At 42.8% G+C, this 18,617-nt stretch overlaps 1 protein-coding gene across 2 annotated transcripts in view; it reads right to left on the bottom strand.

Annotated features, from left to right (window-relative positions):
- Positions 1-18,239, bottom strand: part of IFFO2 (intermediate filament family orphan 2) — a 57,953-nt gene extending 39,714 nt beyond the window's left edge. Inside the window, exon 1 of one of the 2 annotated variants that reach the window (XM_075906468.2) lies at positions 17,294-18,239. In XM_075906468.2, the coding sequence (XP_075762583.2) occupies positions 17,294-17,892 (599 nt within the window). In that variant the 5' untranslated portion in view covers positions 17,893-18,239. The remainder of the gene's footprint in view (positions 1-17,293) is intronic. The other variant, XM_075906467.2, reaches the window with a different exon arrangement.
- Between the last annotated feature and the right edge of the window lie 378 nt (positions 18,240-18,617).

Genomic DNA, 18,617 nt, shown 5'->3' with positions numbered 1-18,617 from the left:
TTGATTCATATGGATTAGGTAACTAACGGTGCATCTACACAGCACCCTAAACTTGAAATAAGATATGCAATATGTGCTAGATGTACCCTTAGGGAAATAAAAGAAAGCAACATGCAAAAAACTCGAGATGGAAAAGGGTGTTTGGTTTTGGAGGGAGAAGGTTAGAAGCACTCCTCCACTCCTGTATAATGGGGAGTGGAAAACCGATGGCACGATCTAGTTTTAGAGTATGATCAGGACCCAAGTACAGAAAGCATTATAATCTCCACTCTCCCCTTTTGTAAACTCAACTGTCGTCTAGTATTTTGACTTAAAAATAAATTGTGGTGGCAAAGTGTTTAGAAAGTATCTTTTGGATTATGTAAATAAGGAAATTAACACACACAGAAGGGTTCCAATTCCAACAATTCCTTGGGAGAAGCAGTTTATAGGCTCATTTATTCCTGTAAAAATCTCAACAAACCTGTATTTTTCTAAACCAAGTGGTCCAATCCATACACAGATGCAGCCCATGTGGCACTCCCAGGACCATATAGGCAGTATTGGATGCAACCTACAATGGTAAGTAGTTCAAAAGAGTGGTTCCCAACCTAGGTGCACGGCCTTAGCATCATAGAGTGATAACACATTTAGAACGGCTGACAACCAGTTTCCAGTACTTCCCATCTACACCTGATAGACCACAGGGCAACAGGATGCTAGGGATTACCTCCCTTCCACTTCCCGATTCCTGCTACACATGCATTGTAGTGAATTCAGTGCTGCAGCATACTGACTGACCAACAGGAAATGGAAGCCATTTGTAACCCTCACGTTGGGAAAGAGCTCAGCCAGTAAGCATCTGCAGGATAAGTCATGATCCTTATAATCTGGAAGCACCTATTTTCAAATTCGAGTTAGTCCACCTCATCGCAGATTAATTTGGTACAGTAGTACATAGAGCTAAATGTCATGTAAGTCCTATGTAAATAATCACCATCAAGGTTTATCATACATCAGGGCAAAAAAAAATACCATACAATAGGAACAATGTGGGATGTAACTCATAACTGGAGATCCAAAAGAATTCTTTTGGTTCAGTTTTACACCGTTTATTGTTTTGATAATCTAAAAAGTAGAAGATTAAATTACTGTAAATATCCAGAATGCATGTTAAATCCTTAACTCATGTTTTACAGAATGCATCCTTCAAACAGCAGCACTAAGATAAATTTTGTCTGCTAATCCAAATGCTTTTCATATAAATGAATACTAAAATACATTTTATTACTTGCCCATAAGCTGGCTGCTTCTGAAATATTTTAATGCATCGAAAGAATAATGTTCTTATGAGAGAGTTTCCAACAATTTGGTCTTAGAGTTATAGAGAAAGACCACATATATAAAGATCAACTGTTTAACAAATGGACTGACTTGGTCATTATTTCAAATGGGAAAGTCTCAAGAGCAACACAAAAGGTGTTATACACTTTAAAATGAGAGGTTGAGTAAACATAAAATAGACATTAAAAACCCTGAAGATATGTATTTTTATGTTTGTGAAGTTACATCACCAGCAAAGAAGTTGGTGGGTAGGAAGGTGACGTGTCATCTGCTCAGAAAGATTTGAGTGTAGGATAGTGACACCACTCTGTCTAATTATCTAAACTGCAAGGTTTAAGGGGACAAACATATCGCTGAATAGTATAAAGGTACATAATTATATTAAACTGGTTCAGCTTTGTTTTCTGGGAAGGAAAAGGCAGCAATTAAATCTCAGTGCTCGAGACAAACTATCAAAATAATCCTCCTGTAATAACTAGAATTCATATCAAGTTTCAATATTAATGATAGCTATCACATTGTGCATGCACAAACATTCTGTATTTTGGGAAACTGGGGAGCAAAGTTTCTTTTTTTTTTTTGCAGTCGGTTTCCAACCTCTAATACTATTCAGAGATGGGAAACTTAACCCAGTGATTCTGAACTATTTTGTATTTAGTATTTGTGCAGCTGAATATACAACATATGGAAATAACATGCTTGCAAGTGTTAATGTGTAAAAATTTCTGAATTAAGACCTCCTACAACTGAAAAGCTTGAAACAAGTTTCCAGAGGCCTAGCACAGGCAGAGGGGAAGGTGCTTGATTATGGTGTAGTGGGGAATACAGGTTTCAGAGGTAGCTGTGTTAGTGTGTTTCAGCAAAACAAGGAGTCTGGTGCCACCTTAAAGACTAAGTTTTATCACAGCATAAACTTTTGGGAGTTACAACCCACTTAATCAGATACATGAAATGAAAGAAAGTAGCAACTCAGGCAAGTTTATGCCATAATAAAATTGTTAGTCTTTAAGGTGCCACCAGACTCCACGTTTTTTTGGTGGAATACAGTAGATTATTATCATGGTGCCCTAGTAATGCCGTATGATTCACTTCGACAGTTCATCTCTGGTACTCTTATAATTGCTAGAAAAACTAGAGGTTATACAACTTAGTAAAAAAGAGCAGGAAAAAAATCAGCACATTTAAAAATTCTCTGAAATATCTAAACAAGTTAGAAGCAAATAAATTATGTTTACATCAGTTATCTATAGTGAATATTTTCACGCTAATTTCAGAGACAAGAGCAAACAGAAGATGCAATTGTGACAGACAGGACATTCGGTGAAATGGTTATTGCCTAGTTCAGGCTCTCTTGACCTGAATGGCAGAGTGAAGAAAGCCAAATCTGGTGTGCGCAATTACGTACATATACAGTACCACATGCCTGAAGAGGCTGAGGCAGTTCCTAGTAGTGGTCGTGTGACAATGGTACAATGACTATATAAGTCAGCACACGGCCTGGAATCTGGTGTCCAGAAAGGAGGCCCTGGCTGTTGCAGAGCCGAGGATCACCTCAATTAATTCTATTATTTGGGCAAGAATGAATGTGGACTTTTCCAAGTTGAGAAGAATGCCCAGTCTCTAGAATATGTCCCTGACAAGGCAAATGTGTGCCTTCACCTGCTCCTTGGAGCAACCTTTCAACAGCCAGTCACAGAGGTACAGGTACCTCTCTACCTTCTTGTGGAGAAACACAGCCACCAACGCCATGCACTTCGTGAACACATGGGGGACTGTGGATAGGCCAAAGGGAAGCACCATGAACTGATAGTGTGCCTGACTTACCATGAATTGGAAAGTGTGTGGCTGATAAATGGCAACATGAAAATAGGCATCTTCCATATCCAGGGGTGTGTACCAATCCTCTGGATCCAGGGAGGGGATATTCAAGGTTAGTGAAAGCATGCAAAACACTTCAGTTTCAACAGGAACTTGTTGAGACTGCAAAGATCCAAGTTGGAGCCGAGACTTTATTACTTTTGGAATAGGGAAATACCAGAAATATTAAGTACACTTTCTCCCCGAACTCCTGAGGAACCACTTCTATTGTGCTTCCCCCCCTCCCCCATGGTGAGGAGCGACTGAACTTCCTGCTGAAGGAATTGCTCATGAGAGGGGTCCCTGAAGAGGTACAGGGAAGAGAATGGAGTGGGTGGCGCGGAGTGGAACTGGAGCACGTAGCCCATGCTTACCATTCGAAGGACCCAAAGGTCCAAAGCAATAAGGTTCCATGCCCGGTAGAAGCAGGATAAGTGGCTGCAAAAACATGGGAAAGGATCCAGGATAGAGACTGGTCCACAGTCCTCAAGCTTCCCATCAAAATCCAGGTTTGGAGCCGGGCTGGTACTTGTCGGGCCAGAAGCAAGGCCCTCCTGACCTGAAAGGGATTCTCTGTCTATCATTGCAGTCCCTGCACCAGTAAGTATTGGCAAAGGTGAGAGTGGAACTGGAACTGGCAGTGTTGTCGCTGCTGTAACAGTCTGAAGGGACTGTGCTGCATGGCTAGGGTGTGCATCTTCAAGGAGCACATTTTGACCCTGACATCTTTCAAGCTGTGAAGATGAGAGTCTGTTTGGAAAACAGCCAGAAGCCATCAAAAGGGAGGTCCTGCAAGGCTCGTAGAACCTCCAGAGGGAGACCTGAAGACCGTAACCACACCAATATATGCATAACTTTGCCTGTAGATAAGGAACAGGCTGCAGAATAAGCCATATCCAAAGAAGGCTTGGAGGGCCAGTCTCACCACCGCCTTCCCTTCCTCAATCAGTGCTGCAAAGTCTGCCCAAGACCCCTCCAGCATGGTGCAGCAATAGTGAATCTTGCTGCAGTACTAGGACTCTTTGGGGTGGCATTAGATCATGCCATATCCCACACAGATGCCAGGGTGCTATACACCAACCAACTCGAGTCTGGCTGTTTTGGTGCCACTGGCCCGTGTACTGCCTCCATCAATAACTGCTGCAGGCTAAAGTCTTTCTTCCTTTGTAGACACCTTGAAAGATTTCACGAGCTGCCTGATCAATCTCTGCCAAAAAACGTAGCCAAAAGTCATGGGGGTATCTGTTGGGCATAGGCTTACAGCAGGAACTACAAGTCTTGCCGCTTTGGGCTTGTGACATTGAACTAAGAACAATGAATAACTAACTGTAGCCAGGGAATGACACTTGCAGAGAAAGCAAGAGATTTGCTGACATCATCATGGACAGTAAGAAAAAACTAAGGCAGGGGAGGGTCAGCAGGGTCATATATAGTGCCACTTACAGCACTACTCTGGGGGCTGACCCTATGAAAAAGTAGTGGCTGCTCAGCTACTCTCAGGTCACAAGTGGGACTTGAATCTACCACCTCCAGGCTCCGGAGGCTGATGCCTTATCCATCAGATCACTGGGGAAAAGGTTGCCATCTGGGCTCATGACTTGTGCACACCAGCTCAACCGGAATGGACATGAACAAGCACTTTAAGAAGTATGTGAATTACTTGTGCAGGAATTGTTTATTTCTGAATTATCAAGAATATCTTGATACTGTGCTAGTGTGAAATTAACAGGGTTCAATGAAAGATCCTAAGGAAGATTAATACTAAGTAACAAGGATTACAGTCTGGGATTCTTTTTATTTTAATGTACAGATAGACAAGGAGACCAGGGACAATTATTCACTCCCTTGTGTTTTGTAACTGCATGTTATTCAAGAGTGCTACACTTCAAGTCATGTGTCCAAAACCCAGATGTATATATATATAAATAAAATACAAAAAAGTCAGTCCACTGAGCAGGAAAGCCGTGTAGCATGGCACAGGAAATAAATCCTATCCAATTAGCTCAAGCTACTACTCTCTCCCCTGTTGCTCTAAACCGAGTAACACAATAAATAATCCATGCATTTCTTAGAAATAAAGCTGATTTGTGCCTTTGAAAGCAGAACTGAAAAGTTGCCTCTTTCTACAGCAGTTACACATTCTGTACATGTGCACTTATTTCAAAGCAGCAGGAATAATATGGCCTATCCTTGCAATATCTTCTTGTGATTTTGGAATCTCAGGGAAATAATCTGATATGTATTACTAAATAAAATAAATGATGGAGGAGGCTATATCAAGTTTCAACAACTACATGAAATGTATTAAACTCCCACAATATGCTGTACAAAAGAGACTAATCCAGCACCAAGAAAAAAAAAAAGAGGCAAATGAATTTATGGAGCAGAATATTTTAATCTGCAAATTGATAAAATGTTACTATTGAGGGGATTGTTATGTTTTAAAGTAATAAGTAGGGAGACAACTACCTTATTTCAGCCTCAAAACATGCCTCTTTAAAGGACAAATCACAAGCAGCGTCCCTCCAAATGGGATTTGACTTCCAGTGTAGCGGAGTCCTTACAATAAAACTTTAACAGCCACTAACAACTAGTAGCTGTTGCACTGTGGATAAAAATGCAGATTAGCAGAAAAACTGTTTTACTGTGCATCATTATACTCAATTGCTTTTCCTTTAAGAATCTCACCTTCTTTTACGAGAAGTGCATTTAAGCATTATCCCCATTCTACAAATAAGGAAACAAAGAGTAAGTCATTTGACTTCTATCACACAGACGCAGCCTAGGAATAAAAATAAAGCCTAGGTTACACCTGACTGCTCCAGCATACTGTCAATGCTTCCTCTCCCTTTGCCCAAATTTAAAAAAAAAAATTCTGCATACCTGAGTAACTCTTTGTGATTGCATTTGTACCATTAGTTAGTTTTGTAAACTAACGGAGTATGCCAACAACTTCTCAATAACTCTGCATGTTGAACTCTCAGCTCTGAAACAATTGAAACCGGGCAGCGACAAAGTTATGTATCCTGAATTTAGCCTCCAAAGAAAAAAAATTAAGTTACATTTTTCAGATTGTCCATAATGCCAAGCTTTGCTTTCAGCTATCATTTTAATACATATCCAAAATTACTCCATTGTCATTACCATCAGATTAACCACATTACAAACAGCAATGATGCAAATTGTGTGTTAGTAAAGGGTCTAGATCTATGGGATCTAAGTCAATATACCTTGGAATTTCCAAGATGACAGGGCTGGAAGGACTGGGCATATTAGCATACAATAGAGTTATAGCCCTAAAAAAATACTGGGTTTCATCAATCTAACCAGAGGCTTCATCCAAACACAAAGGCTTATTTGCAAGCTCTCGTTCATAAAAACTTTAAAATAAAAACATTCATCCTGACAGATGCAACTAATTTTCTTTCACTAGACTGTTCGTTTAAACCCTCTTCCAAGCAGTGATCTCTGAGACAAGTTGAATACGTGAATTCTAGCAGGATATTTCAGTCATTGTCAGTCACGTGGTTATGAATTATGCAGGGGCAGAAGTGCCCAAACAAAAAGATTCAAGACATGCATCATCTGTGATTCAGTTTCACACAGTAACAATTCAACTGGATAGAAGTTCTGTGGTCACTAATAAGCAAGACACATCATTAATGTGCACAGAGCGCCATTCTTTCTAGCCTCTCTATGTTGTTATTGAAGTAGACCCAGGGCAGGACTGATGTAATGTTTTAAATATATGGATCAACAACTCAGTTAATACATACAAGACAATAGCAAGATTTTAAACACTTTTCAATATTATAGCTGGAGATGGAAATTGTTAAAAATTATTTTAACCAGATGCCATTAGTATCATAATTGCAAAGACAGTTATAAAGTGAAGGATCTTGCTCCTGAAGAATCCACTCTATTGCAAAAAGCAGTATAACTGTTCCTCCAACACAACATTCCTGAAGGTTCTGTCTTCTTGCGCACTAATTCTGAACCTGTGCATGTGTAAACAAGCTGAAAAATCTGATAAATCGCTGGATTGCTACATACTGGCATTAGATGACAGAGCCAGGTGCAACAAGACAACCTGTATAAAGTTCAGTCTGAGAATTAGCCAAAAAGCATTATCCCTTCTTTCATTTTAAGAAGAAACCCACCAATTCTTCCTATAAAAATTCTCCACAACTAAAATGAATACTGATTTCTGGGTCACTAGTCACTTTCACTCATGGATCCCAAACAAGACAGTTTCTTAACATTATACCTGAACTCTAGGCCTATGTGCTCATCTTACAGCCAGCATACACTACAATAATCTTATATTGTTCTGCTTGTCAAAACTGAGGTTAAAAAGGGAGAGTTTTCCCATAAAAAGTCTGCATATAAATTGCAAGAAGAGGATTTTCTGTCTAACATGCTAAGATCTTAATAATAAATGTAGATATCATGTGAGAGTGGGGATTCCGCGTGACATAGGAAGAGGAGAAAAGGATTCATCAGAGTATCTGAGAGAGAAGCTAGTTTGAGAACTGACCGTTGTAAGCACAGCCTTGGGATATGCTGGTTCTTTGCCCTGCTCACTGAGGCAAATCCCAGCAGAAGCCTGCTGATCTGTTTGTTACTACAGCAGTTACAGGACAGTTCTAGATAACCTTTTACTAAGCAAAGGAGGCGTGTTTGGGGAAACACTTTAATGGCATTCCAAGCTGCAAAATGGCTTCAGCTAATGGCCCCCCAATTTTAGCACTTTTAATTTAGTTTAAGAATTTTAACTGAAAGGGTATAAACACTTCCAGTTCATATCTGAATAGGGAAAAAAGGTTTCTCCATCCTCTTTGCATTTACTGTCATCTAGAACCTACACATTTTAAAAACAGAACCCTGAGAATATTTCAGCAAGCAGTTAACGGGACAAAAACAACCATGCAGGAAGCCAATGTTAAATCCTGGCAGAGTATCACCACAAGAATCTGAACCACAAAAAAAGCAGCTGCTGAGCTCTGCACCAGTCTCATTCTTTCTTTAGCTACAGAAAGCCAAGCACTTGAATTGCATTACTATATACCAATTTAAACTTATGATTACACATAATGAATAGCTAGAAATATCTTGTTTCAGGGTTTGTTTTTGTTTGACTCCTAAATTGTGCAAGTCTTCAAAGACAATTTGGGTTTAAAGTTTTTAAAATAACTTGTTTTAATCTATCAAGTGTATTTCAGAATCCAATTTTCCAGCCTTTGGAAATCCTGAGCTCTCTTATGTGGACTGTCAAAACATTGAAAGGTATATTAAACCTATAAACTAGGGGGGCAGCATTCTCCATGGATGCAGCCCCCCCCCTTGAAAGGCATGGAACCCAGTTCAAGTCTCCCTCAATCACCTTAACCAAAATATAAAGGGGATTCCCTCCATTCCAGAGCCCCAGAAAATTCACCCCTGCCTTAGCCTCATGGGGGGGATAGAGGAAGCATAGCTTCATAACCTGTTGAAAAAGCTCTAGGCTTAACAGGGGAAAAAAGTGGAAACTTGGCACCAGTGTGGAGCCCAAGTAGAGCTTTCCTAGAGGGGGGCATCATGGTGAGGAGAATACCCTAGTTGCCTCCATCTCACAGCGCCAGCTGTGTTGAAGGGAGATACCCCTTTCACCTCCCAGAGAGAGAGCTACCCCAGATGTAACAAGCCCACCACAATCCCAGACCATAGTTGGCAGAGCATATGTTCCATAACTCATCAATAGATTTTTCCTTTTTGTACCTGACAGCTGCAGGGACACACTTGACCCTGAAGCCCCACCAAGCTGGCCATTTGTGGGACAGACATCCCAAAAAAAATGAACAGTCCTGAGTTGTAGAGCTACCTTACACACACACAAAAAAGAACCTAGAAGGCAGTGCTTTTCATGGATGCAGCCACCCCCTCAAAGAAACGGAATCTAGATCAACTAGCCTAATGAGAATATAAGAGGGATGCCCTCAATCCAGAGCTCCAGAAGACCCACCCCTGCTCCAATCATCCCTTTAGTGACAATTAAAGAGGTGGTTGGGGACAATAAACTGCAAACCATGGATGACTTTCAAGTGGGCAAACAAAAGGGCCCAGAGAAGTTTGTAATGCAATAGGAAATTTAAGTAGTGTAATTCAAAATTACACTGTTCATCTATGTACCATATAATACTGTTGAGATCACCCATGTACAAAGCTATTTGAGGGAGGATAGTCTAATTTAAACAAGACACATGACTAAACTCTTCAAGATAAAGAACCCAGTCCTCATGGCACTACAACATAAATAAGGGAGGACTGAAGTGGAAGAGTACCCCGCCTTCTTTCTAAAAGGATGTGCCTTATTCCTTGGCTAATTACTCTAGTTTCTATTTGTATTAGAATCTAGAATCAAAGATTTGATACAGATTTCTCAAAAAATCATGTTAATAAAATACTGAACAAACATCCAACATCAACATTAAGGATAGCATAGTAGCACAATTCAGAGACAAATACATTTCTTGCATCCAGGTTACCAAAAGTCTAAATCAGTGGTCTTCAACCTGAAGATACTTGAGAGTCCATTTAAAATTGTTTAGGGGTCCACAAATTAAAAAAGCCTAAAAACTGCAAGTGATCAAGGGCAGAGTTAAAGGAGCCTAAAAACTGCTTCTCTAATTTCTTCAGGTTGGACCTCCCAGATCCGGCATCATTGGGACATAACCAGTCCTAAACAAGAGAATTTGCCACACGGACCAAGGGAGGTCTCCTGCCACCAGCCCCCAAGCTCATCACCTGCCTTACCCTCCCCCCTCCTCCCCAGCCTGTCTGGGCTGCTTGCCTAGCTACTGCTGGCTCCCTGGGCAGCACAGGCTGCGGCTCTTGCCATGGGGCTCTGGTCCCGGGGCAGCCAGCAGCATTCGCAGGTCTGGGGCTCTAGCCCTGGTCCTGCATAGCCACAGCAGTGGGGCTGGTACTCCAGCCCGTCCCTACGGGGGTTTACCGCAGGCACTCTGGTCCTATGTTGCTGTGGGGCTCTGGAATCAGCCCCGCACTCCTGGGGATTTTGGAGGCTGCTGTGGGGCTCTGGTCCCAGTCCCACATTGCCCCCAGCCAGGATGCCAACCCTGATGCCCTGCCCTGGCCCTCCTGCCCTTAGGCGCTGTGGATAAAGAGCATCTGTGGTCCTACTTGACCTTGGATGTTGCCAGACTAGAGAGTGCTAGATTATGGAGGTACAACCTGTAATAACAATAACTAATGATATATTCTGTAGCACAGCTAATGTTTTTCGCATTAATCAGATGATATTTGTGTCCCTTCCTCAAGCAGAAATTCTCTCTTGCCAACCTCTAGAATTCCTTTAACACTAACATTCAATTTCAGAAGCATGGGCATTTACTTCAGAACTTCTCATCCACCCTTGTTGAAGGAAGTTCTCAATTCAGTTTGTCCCACTGCTAATGAAATAAGCATTTTTATTGAAGAGCCAAATGGACCTTTTAAAGTGTAAAAAGGAGAGCAGAAATATACTGGGATTACACATTAAAGGGACATACATTAGTTTACAGGTAGTAAGTATTACTAGATCTGCAACAAACATGGAGAGGAGAAAAATCTAGTACCCTGAAGAAATTCTTCTGTTCCCCCCATATTGTAATCTATGGGGACCTAACAACGTAGTAAATGTTTGATATTTTAACTTAAGAGTTTAGACATTCCTCCAGGGTTTGTCCTAAGCATCATTTTATTAAGTTCCTTTAAAAATAGATAAGGGTTTTTTTTTCCAGGAAGGTCTTTTCAGTTTGAAGATTAAAAGAAAAGATTATCTAAAATTTGTTGCAGCTGGGCAGAGATTTCCTTTGTCAAAGACAAAGTGTGTCAAAACTATTCCAACTCAACTGTTAAGTTTCTTTCCACTGCAGCAAGAGTAAACCGCAACATCTGGTAGACTAAATATCTGAACCAAATTTTAGACACATAATACAAACCCATCTAAGTGTTCAAATGAAAGCATTGGGACAGAATGATCAGCAGGTTTCTTGCAGAAGTTTTTTTAAAAGCTATTTCAGAAAGTAGAATATGGAATGGCTTCAGGAAGTTTCCACAAAGTCAGCAAACTTGTGTTGGCCCCACACAGGAATACTTGGACAGTCACAATGCACAGCAGTGCACTCAAATCTTAATGGTGGACTTCCACACACAAATCTCACAATCTAAAGCGTTACCTGCCTCAAAATAAAGCAAAAACTCAACACGTGCATTTTTGCCTTGAATACCATACTAGAAACCAAATTCTGTGCAGTGCATAATTTTTTATAACATGGGATGTCACTATGTTTAGCCTTGATTTGTAACACTCCTTCAAATAGAGAAAAGCTCTCCTACCATTCCAGAGAATGCATTTCACTGTGTGGGTATATGGTTAAGTTCATTTCTTTGAATGACACTGATTAGATCCCACCTACAATACTTCAGTTACTAAAACTTAACCAGGACCTTGAAGTGTTAGCTTATTAAAAAGATTATTATGTAACTCAGTAACTAGACTAAACTATACTTTTTTTACTATTTTAAATCATTAACTATTTTTCTGAAACAGGATGCTTCTTATAACAAGTGATGCTCATCAGAGAAGCCAGAATTCCCTTTTAGTTATACAGCAGTCATATCACTGCAATTAAACTGCTGATCATCCTTTGGGTAACCAGGCAAATGGTGTTATTTTATATACTTGTGTGTGCATGCACACTGATCCAATTTAAAAATTCACATTCATGTAACATCTACAGGTGCACTGCCTTTAAAAGCATTATTGGAAGATTATTTTTCTTCTTACATCTCAAGCACGTGTCCTTTGTCAAAGGAAGAAAAACAAATAGTAAGTTTTATTTCTAACTTTTAGAAGTAAAATTTCATGTGACTATTACTGAAAGATTACAAAAGTGATTACTTTAAACACAGTCAAACCAGAATAGTGATAGAGATGCAGCTGTGTTAGTCTGGTCTAGCTGAAACAAAAGACAGAAGTATGTAGCAATTTAAAGAGTAACAAGATGGTTTATTAGGTGATGAGGTGATCTGAGGAAGTGGGTCTGGCCCACAAAAGCTCATCACCTAATAAACCATCTTGTTACTCTTTAAAGTGCTACATACTTCTGTCTTTTGTTTCAGTCAAACCAGAGAATCTCAGTTTCCCGGTATAGTTTCTCCTGATGGTATATGGACGTTTAAATAAACAGAAGCCATTTGTAATTTCAAAATTTGCTTTAGGTCCATAAGCTTGTAGAATCTTATCTAATAAAGAATCTTTGATGACCTTCAGATTTTTGAAGACTGTTTTCCCTCTTTACCAAAAGTTGCTGAAAAATAAAGCAGATGGATTGAGAGCATGTACAGGGGCTTGACATACTTGCTGGACCCAGTGGCAAGGTGGAAGGAGAGGGGAAGAGCTCTGCATTCCGAGAAGGGGTGGGGCTCAGATAGAAGGTGTAAGGCTGGGGCAACCAGCTTTCAGCGTGCCATGCTGTTCCCTCCCCCCCCCCCCACACAAACACATCCCGCCCCATGAGCCCTGCGAGCCACTGGGAGTACACCACCTGTGATTATAGCACTGATTTATAGGGTAACGGTGACAGCCAGTAGCCCCAGCCTGGGTCTTGTGCATAGCTGGGCTCAGGAGCCATTCCCCCTTAGCTCCTCTCCCTTCCCCCACCCCCACCCCACAAACCTGAGTATGTGAATATATTTGTGCAGAAGGCAGTTTTAATTTTGAACATGAATCTTCTCCTCCCCCTCAGCACCATTAAACAGGCTACACATGAACTTAACTGAAGTTCAAAAGGAAGCTGTTCTGGCCACGCCTTGCAATCCAGTCATGCAAATTGTCATCTATTTCAACAGTGGACAATATTGTTGTCACAGACTTAGAAGACTCGTGAATGGGTTGCTTGGCACAGAGATTTTATGACTACTGTATAACAAACAAACACAACCTCTAGCAATGGTATTTGCAAAACTCACTAATGTAGTCATCAGTCACATATCTTGAGACCAGTGTGTTTTCCTATAAATGTATATTTTGGGGCTGATACATTTTGAAGTAACAATTTTAAAAACTGTGTGTTACCCATGGGGTTCATTTTATTTTTAACCACAAAACAAGTAAAGGAAGATCACCAGAAAATACACTTTACAGCCTTATTGTTCCTTCCCAATCTCTCCTTTAGAATGTTGAGGAAAGGTGACAGGGCAACAAAATCCTACTTGCAGAATCACATTCTGCATAAGAGAGTAATATCTTACAGAGTGTAAGACACAGAATCCCATCAAAAAGGCTCAGAACTAACTACCATCATGAGTGTGCAAGACACTTATTTTCAAGGATCCACCAACTTGTCCTAAGACAAATGCATCTAAGAGTTCTGTAATACATCTGATAACTAAATACTAGAATTATCTTCATCCAAGGAAGCTGAAGTTTGCCAAAAATAGTTTAGAGCACCCTTCCCATATAATGATGCTCTATCTTTCTACTTCAAGAAAGATAGTGGAGGTGGCATTTCAAAGGAGTAGCCACGGCATAGCTGATTCGCGGATCAGCTGTGCAGCGGCTGCCCCTCTGAAATGCCACCTCAGGGTTTCAAACCAGCAGTGCTACAAAGCTGCCATTTTTGCCATATAACATAGAGGCAGCAAAGGGGGGGGGGGGAAATCAACTAGTCAAAAGACTATCCGATAAGCAAATGCTTATCGGATTGTCGACTAATCTTTAACATCCCTAATCGCAATACTGTTATAGTACACGTAAAAGTGAAATCTATTTTTATTACTGGCACTGAATGCAAGAGTCAACCACATACATATTTTCTAATCACGCAATTTGCTGGATGCTTCGCAAGAAAGAATCAATCACAAAGAGCAGGTCACAAAGTCTAAGTTTGATTAGATGAAGGTCATAAATAGACAAGCAAAAGGAGCCCAGAAAGCAAACAAAAATTGTACTCATCAGTTACTTAGTAACTGACACACATATTGAAGGAGCTTAAATGCAAATTTAATATTTTATTATACTTTTATCCTGTTTGTGGTGTTTAAGCTGTTCATTCCAACTGATTTAAAAAAGTCTAAGAGTCGTCGAGGTGTCAACAACAACAACAACCACACACACTTAGCACTTGTTTACATGATTTTTATACTGCTTCAACTGCCTTAGTTTAGAAACAGATCTAGTTAAAGAAGTAACCCCCATACAGCGTATGAGGTTATACTGGTATAAAGAGGATGAAATCACAAGCAGTTCTACAGATATAAACACTAGAGGTTGTACCTCTAACTTCATCCATTTCTAAAACACAGTTAAAGCAGTTAATCTACTCTGTGTAGATTACCCCTTTAGGCCTCTTCTTCCAGAAGAAAACCACTGTTCATCTATTTAAAAAAAGAAATTTAGCTTTAGACACTGATAACATGACCCACACCCTAGGCATACATTTCTTAAACGAAACATGGCTGAATACATAAATTTCCCCCCAGTGTCATCACTCCATCTTCTTAGAAGAGAGCATGAAAACAAAACAAGGCCATGATATGATGTCTCTACTACAGTACTGCAGACAATATTTTTTTTTTTTACACACACACACACACACACACACACACACAAGCTCTCTTCTAATCACATTTTGACATCAACTCCTGCCACAGCAATAAGCTTCCACTGACATTTCTAAAGGTCTGTTACCCTGTTTCTAAAAGACATCCTCAAATGGGATAGTAGTTTCATAGTGTACAGACATCTGTCACATAACCATAATCATAAGTGGTACAATTTACTGATAACTGAGCAAGTAATAGATAAGACTGGGTTACCTGAACATGACTCAAAGAAAAAAAAGGAAAAAAAAAGGTGCCTCACTAAATGAGTGATGTCCCTGAAGCCATCAACCACTTTCAGCATTACATCTGAGTCACCACTCCAGACAACTCATACTTCTGAAAACCATTTAACAGCAGTAACCAGTTGGAACTGGGATTTCCCAGATCATTTTAATTTTATGGACCACACAGCCAGATGCAAGGAAATACCTGGAGTTGAAGATTATTTTTAAAAGTAGTCAAAGAAAGATAGCACTTGTCATTCATCTACAAGTGATTTTACTGCATAATTTCCAATTTAAGACAATATATTTTCCTCCATTTTGAATGTTGTTAATTTAGCCATTTTCCAGCTTCACCTTATATAGTCTCCAATTTTACTTAGAAACAGCCTCTTTAAGAGGACATATAGAAACAAATTAGAGCAGGAGTTCTTAAACTTTTGTTCTGGTAACACTTTTCATATAGCATCCAAGTAGGATCCCCCTCTTATAACTGAAAAGCCACTTTTTAAAACATATTTAAACACCATTATAAATGATGGCTACATGGTTAACCAATGAGCCTGGGCTCATCAGTTACCGTACATAGTTACAGGAAGCCCTCCTGCCCCTGTGGCTGCTCAGCATAGGGGACGGGGGCACACAAATAAGAAGCCAGCTTTCAAGCACGCTCCCTGCACAAACCAGCTCCTGCAGAGCCACATCCTCCCCCCACAAACACACACCCTGCGAGCTCCACTCGACTCCTGCCTCTTCCTGCCCCCACATACTGCTGCTTCTGATACAGCACAGGGGAGGGAGGCAGGCAGCTTCACAGGAACCCTCTCTTTCTACCCCCGCCCCGCACATGTAAACATGTAAACACTGAAAAATCTCAGTAGTTAACACATTTATGTAAAAAAACCCACATTTTTACTTCCCTAGAATAACCTCTCAATCCCTGAGGAGTTCTCTCAAACCCCCAGTTTGAGAATCATTGACCTAGATCAGCCTCAAAAGGTATCTTCATGTATCACGCACCTCCACATTTTAAAGGTTTTTTTAAAATCAATAAATTTGCAAGGACATCACCACAAATGTGACAAACTACTAATAAGGAACACTAATCCAGCCAGAGCACTGCAATTAGGATGTGCTGTATGCCACACAGCCAGAACCCTGTCTGTCTTAATTTGCCCTCCTACAAAACCAAACTAACAGAGGCAGACCCCATTTAAACCAAAAGGCAATACAATTTAGCAGTGGGTGCCCTATTGCATTTAACAATCTGTCTCCGGGATCCAAACTACCAACGTTTACTGTCCCCTAATTCTGGGTGCACATATGCTAGATTGTATACATGCAGCTATGCCTATTTGGACAAATTTAATTTTATGTAAAAATCTTAAAAACTTAAAATTAATTTAAAATTTTCAACCTGTATGTGTGTTTTGTGGGGGAGGGCGGTTGTTTGTGTTTTTCAACACATTTCAGTTACAACACCAAGCATTGTTTGGATGCAAACCTTCCCCTGCAGTGTTTACCCACATATTGCAGGACTGAACCAATTCACAAGAAACAGAAAGTGAAATTGACTAATAAAATAATTAACTTGTTCTCATCACTCAAGATAAATTGAGGGCTAGTTGTGTAAATAAACATTAAAGCAGACTGCATCCCAAGCTAAGGATGGTTTCTTAAAAAAGAAAGTATGCTAAGCTTGCAGTACACCTTTTGAGACAGGCTTATATAGAAAAGCTTGAAAGTGGGCCCTCAGCCTCCAAAGGACCTCCAGGTTTTCCAAAAACCACCCTCCCTCCCCTGGAAAATCATCCCAGTTGGAGGCCCCTCGAGAGAATTTGTCCCTCACACCACCAAGTTTTCCCAATCCATTCACCTCTTCTTAGACAGGAAGTCTGGAGAAAGGGAAGCCACATCCTCTCATGAGTCTCAAGAGTCCTCAACCTGGTAGGTCTGCCCTGAGAGATCCCCCAAACCCTCTTCTTCCATCAATTCCCTCCCGTGGGGGGAAAAAAAAAACCCCAAAACCCCACAAGTGGGCTGGAGCAGTGATGCTGGAACAATGTACGTAGTGGGGATGCTGAGACCCATTCAGCCAAACTGTAAACCCAGCAGAGAACGGAACCCACTGCCATGCCGGAGATGCAGCAGCAGCACCTCAAGTTCCAGCACCTGTGGGCCTGAGGGCGACCCACATCTCCCCACGCTCATCCCAGGCCGCTCCCCTTCCCCCCCCCCACACTCACTTTCTCTTGTACTCGTCCCTCTCCCGCTTGACTTTGGCCAGCACGTTGTAGAGGGCCCGGATCTCGGGGGTGATGGTGTCGATCTGCACCCCGACGCCGTCCGGGTGGGTCCAGGAGACGCCGGGCCCCTGCAGGGTCTCCAGGCCGCCGCCGCCCGTGCGGCGCACCTGGGTGTAGCTCCAGATGGTGCCAGGCAGGCGGCCGTAGTGCTGCGGCTGGGAGGAGGCGGCGGCGGCGGCGGGGGGGCCGGGCGGCAGCGCGCCGTGCCCGGCCGCCGGCGGCCCCGAGTCGGTCTGCACGGCCTGGTCCCGGGAGAAGGTCTTGTAGCGGAAGCGGCGCTCGCGCTCGCTCTGCTGCGCCTGCAGCTGCTTCTCCAGCAGCCGGTTGCGCCGCTCCAGCTCGTGCACCTTGGCCAGGAAGCAGCGGAACCGCACGTTCAGCCCCTTCAGCAGGTGGATGTTGGAGCCCAGGTCGTTCCGCAGCGCCGCGGTCACCGGCGGGGAAGCAGCCGCGGGGCTGCCGGGCCCCAGCGGGCCGGGGGCCGGGCCGGCGGCGGAGAAGGCGCGGGCCATCTCGCCGAAGAGGAGGGAGTTCATCATCCTCCCGGGGAGCCGGGCCCTCGCAGCAGCGAGGGGAGGGGGGCGGGGGTTGGGATCCTCGCAGCAGCCAGCGGCGGCTCGGGACCCGGCTCGAGAGGGCGAATGGGACCGGAAGTGGCGGTTAGCCGGGGTGGGGGGAGGGGAGGCTATTTCTGAGGTAAAAATTTTTTTAAAAAAAATCGAATCCCTCCCGCAGTCCGGGTGTCTCCTCGCGAAGCGGGGGGAGGGGGGAAGCGCCCAGTCTCGGCCACTCGCTCCTGCTCCTGCGCCAGCTGCCACTGCCGCATCGAGCGCCGCTGCCCGGGCACTGACTGAGGCCGGCGACGCGGGGCGGGACTCGGCATCGGCATCCGCACGAGACACGCCCCCCCCCCCTCCACGGCCGGCTTCAGGCAGGGCCCCGCCCCCTTCCTCCTCTGCCCAATCCGCGCCGCCCTCTTCCTCCTCTGCCCAATCCGCGCCGCCCGCATGGCCCCGCCCTCTTCCTCCTCTGCCCATTCAAACGTTCGCATGCCCTCTCCAAGGGAATCTTTTCTGAAATGGCCACGCCCACCCTGGGTGGCTCCTCCCCTCCCCATGCCGCTGCATGTGCACGCGGTGACTCCTGCTCGCTGGTACGGTGCTTGCCTGCAGGCGAAGGTCCCACTCCCGGCTGGCTGCCTCCTGGAGCGTAATGGTTTGAGGCAGGCTGCACCCGGGTCCCGTGGGGAGTCTGCACTGAACTC

Source organism: Pelodiscus sinensis, chromosome 24, assembly GCF_052426305.1.
Source record: "Pelodiscus sinensis isolate ZL-2025 chromosome 24, ASM5242630v1, whole genome shotgun sequence".
Lineage (NCBI taxonomy): Eukaryota > Metazoa > Chordata > Testudines > Trionychidae > Pelodiscus > Pelodiscus sinensis.
The sequence above is the reverse complement of the archived record's forward strand: the minus strand, read 5'-3'. Positions and strand labels throughout refer to the sequence as shown.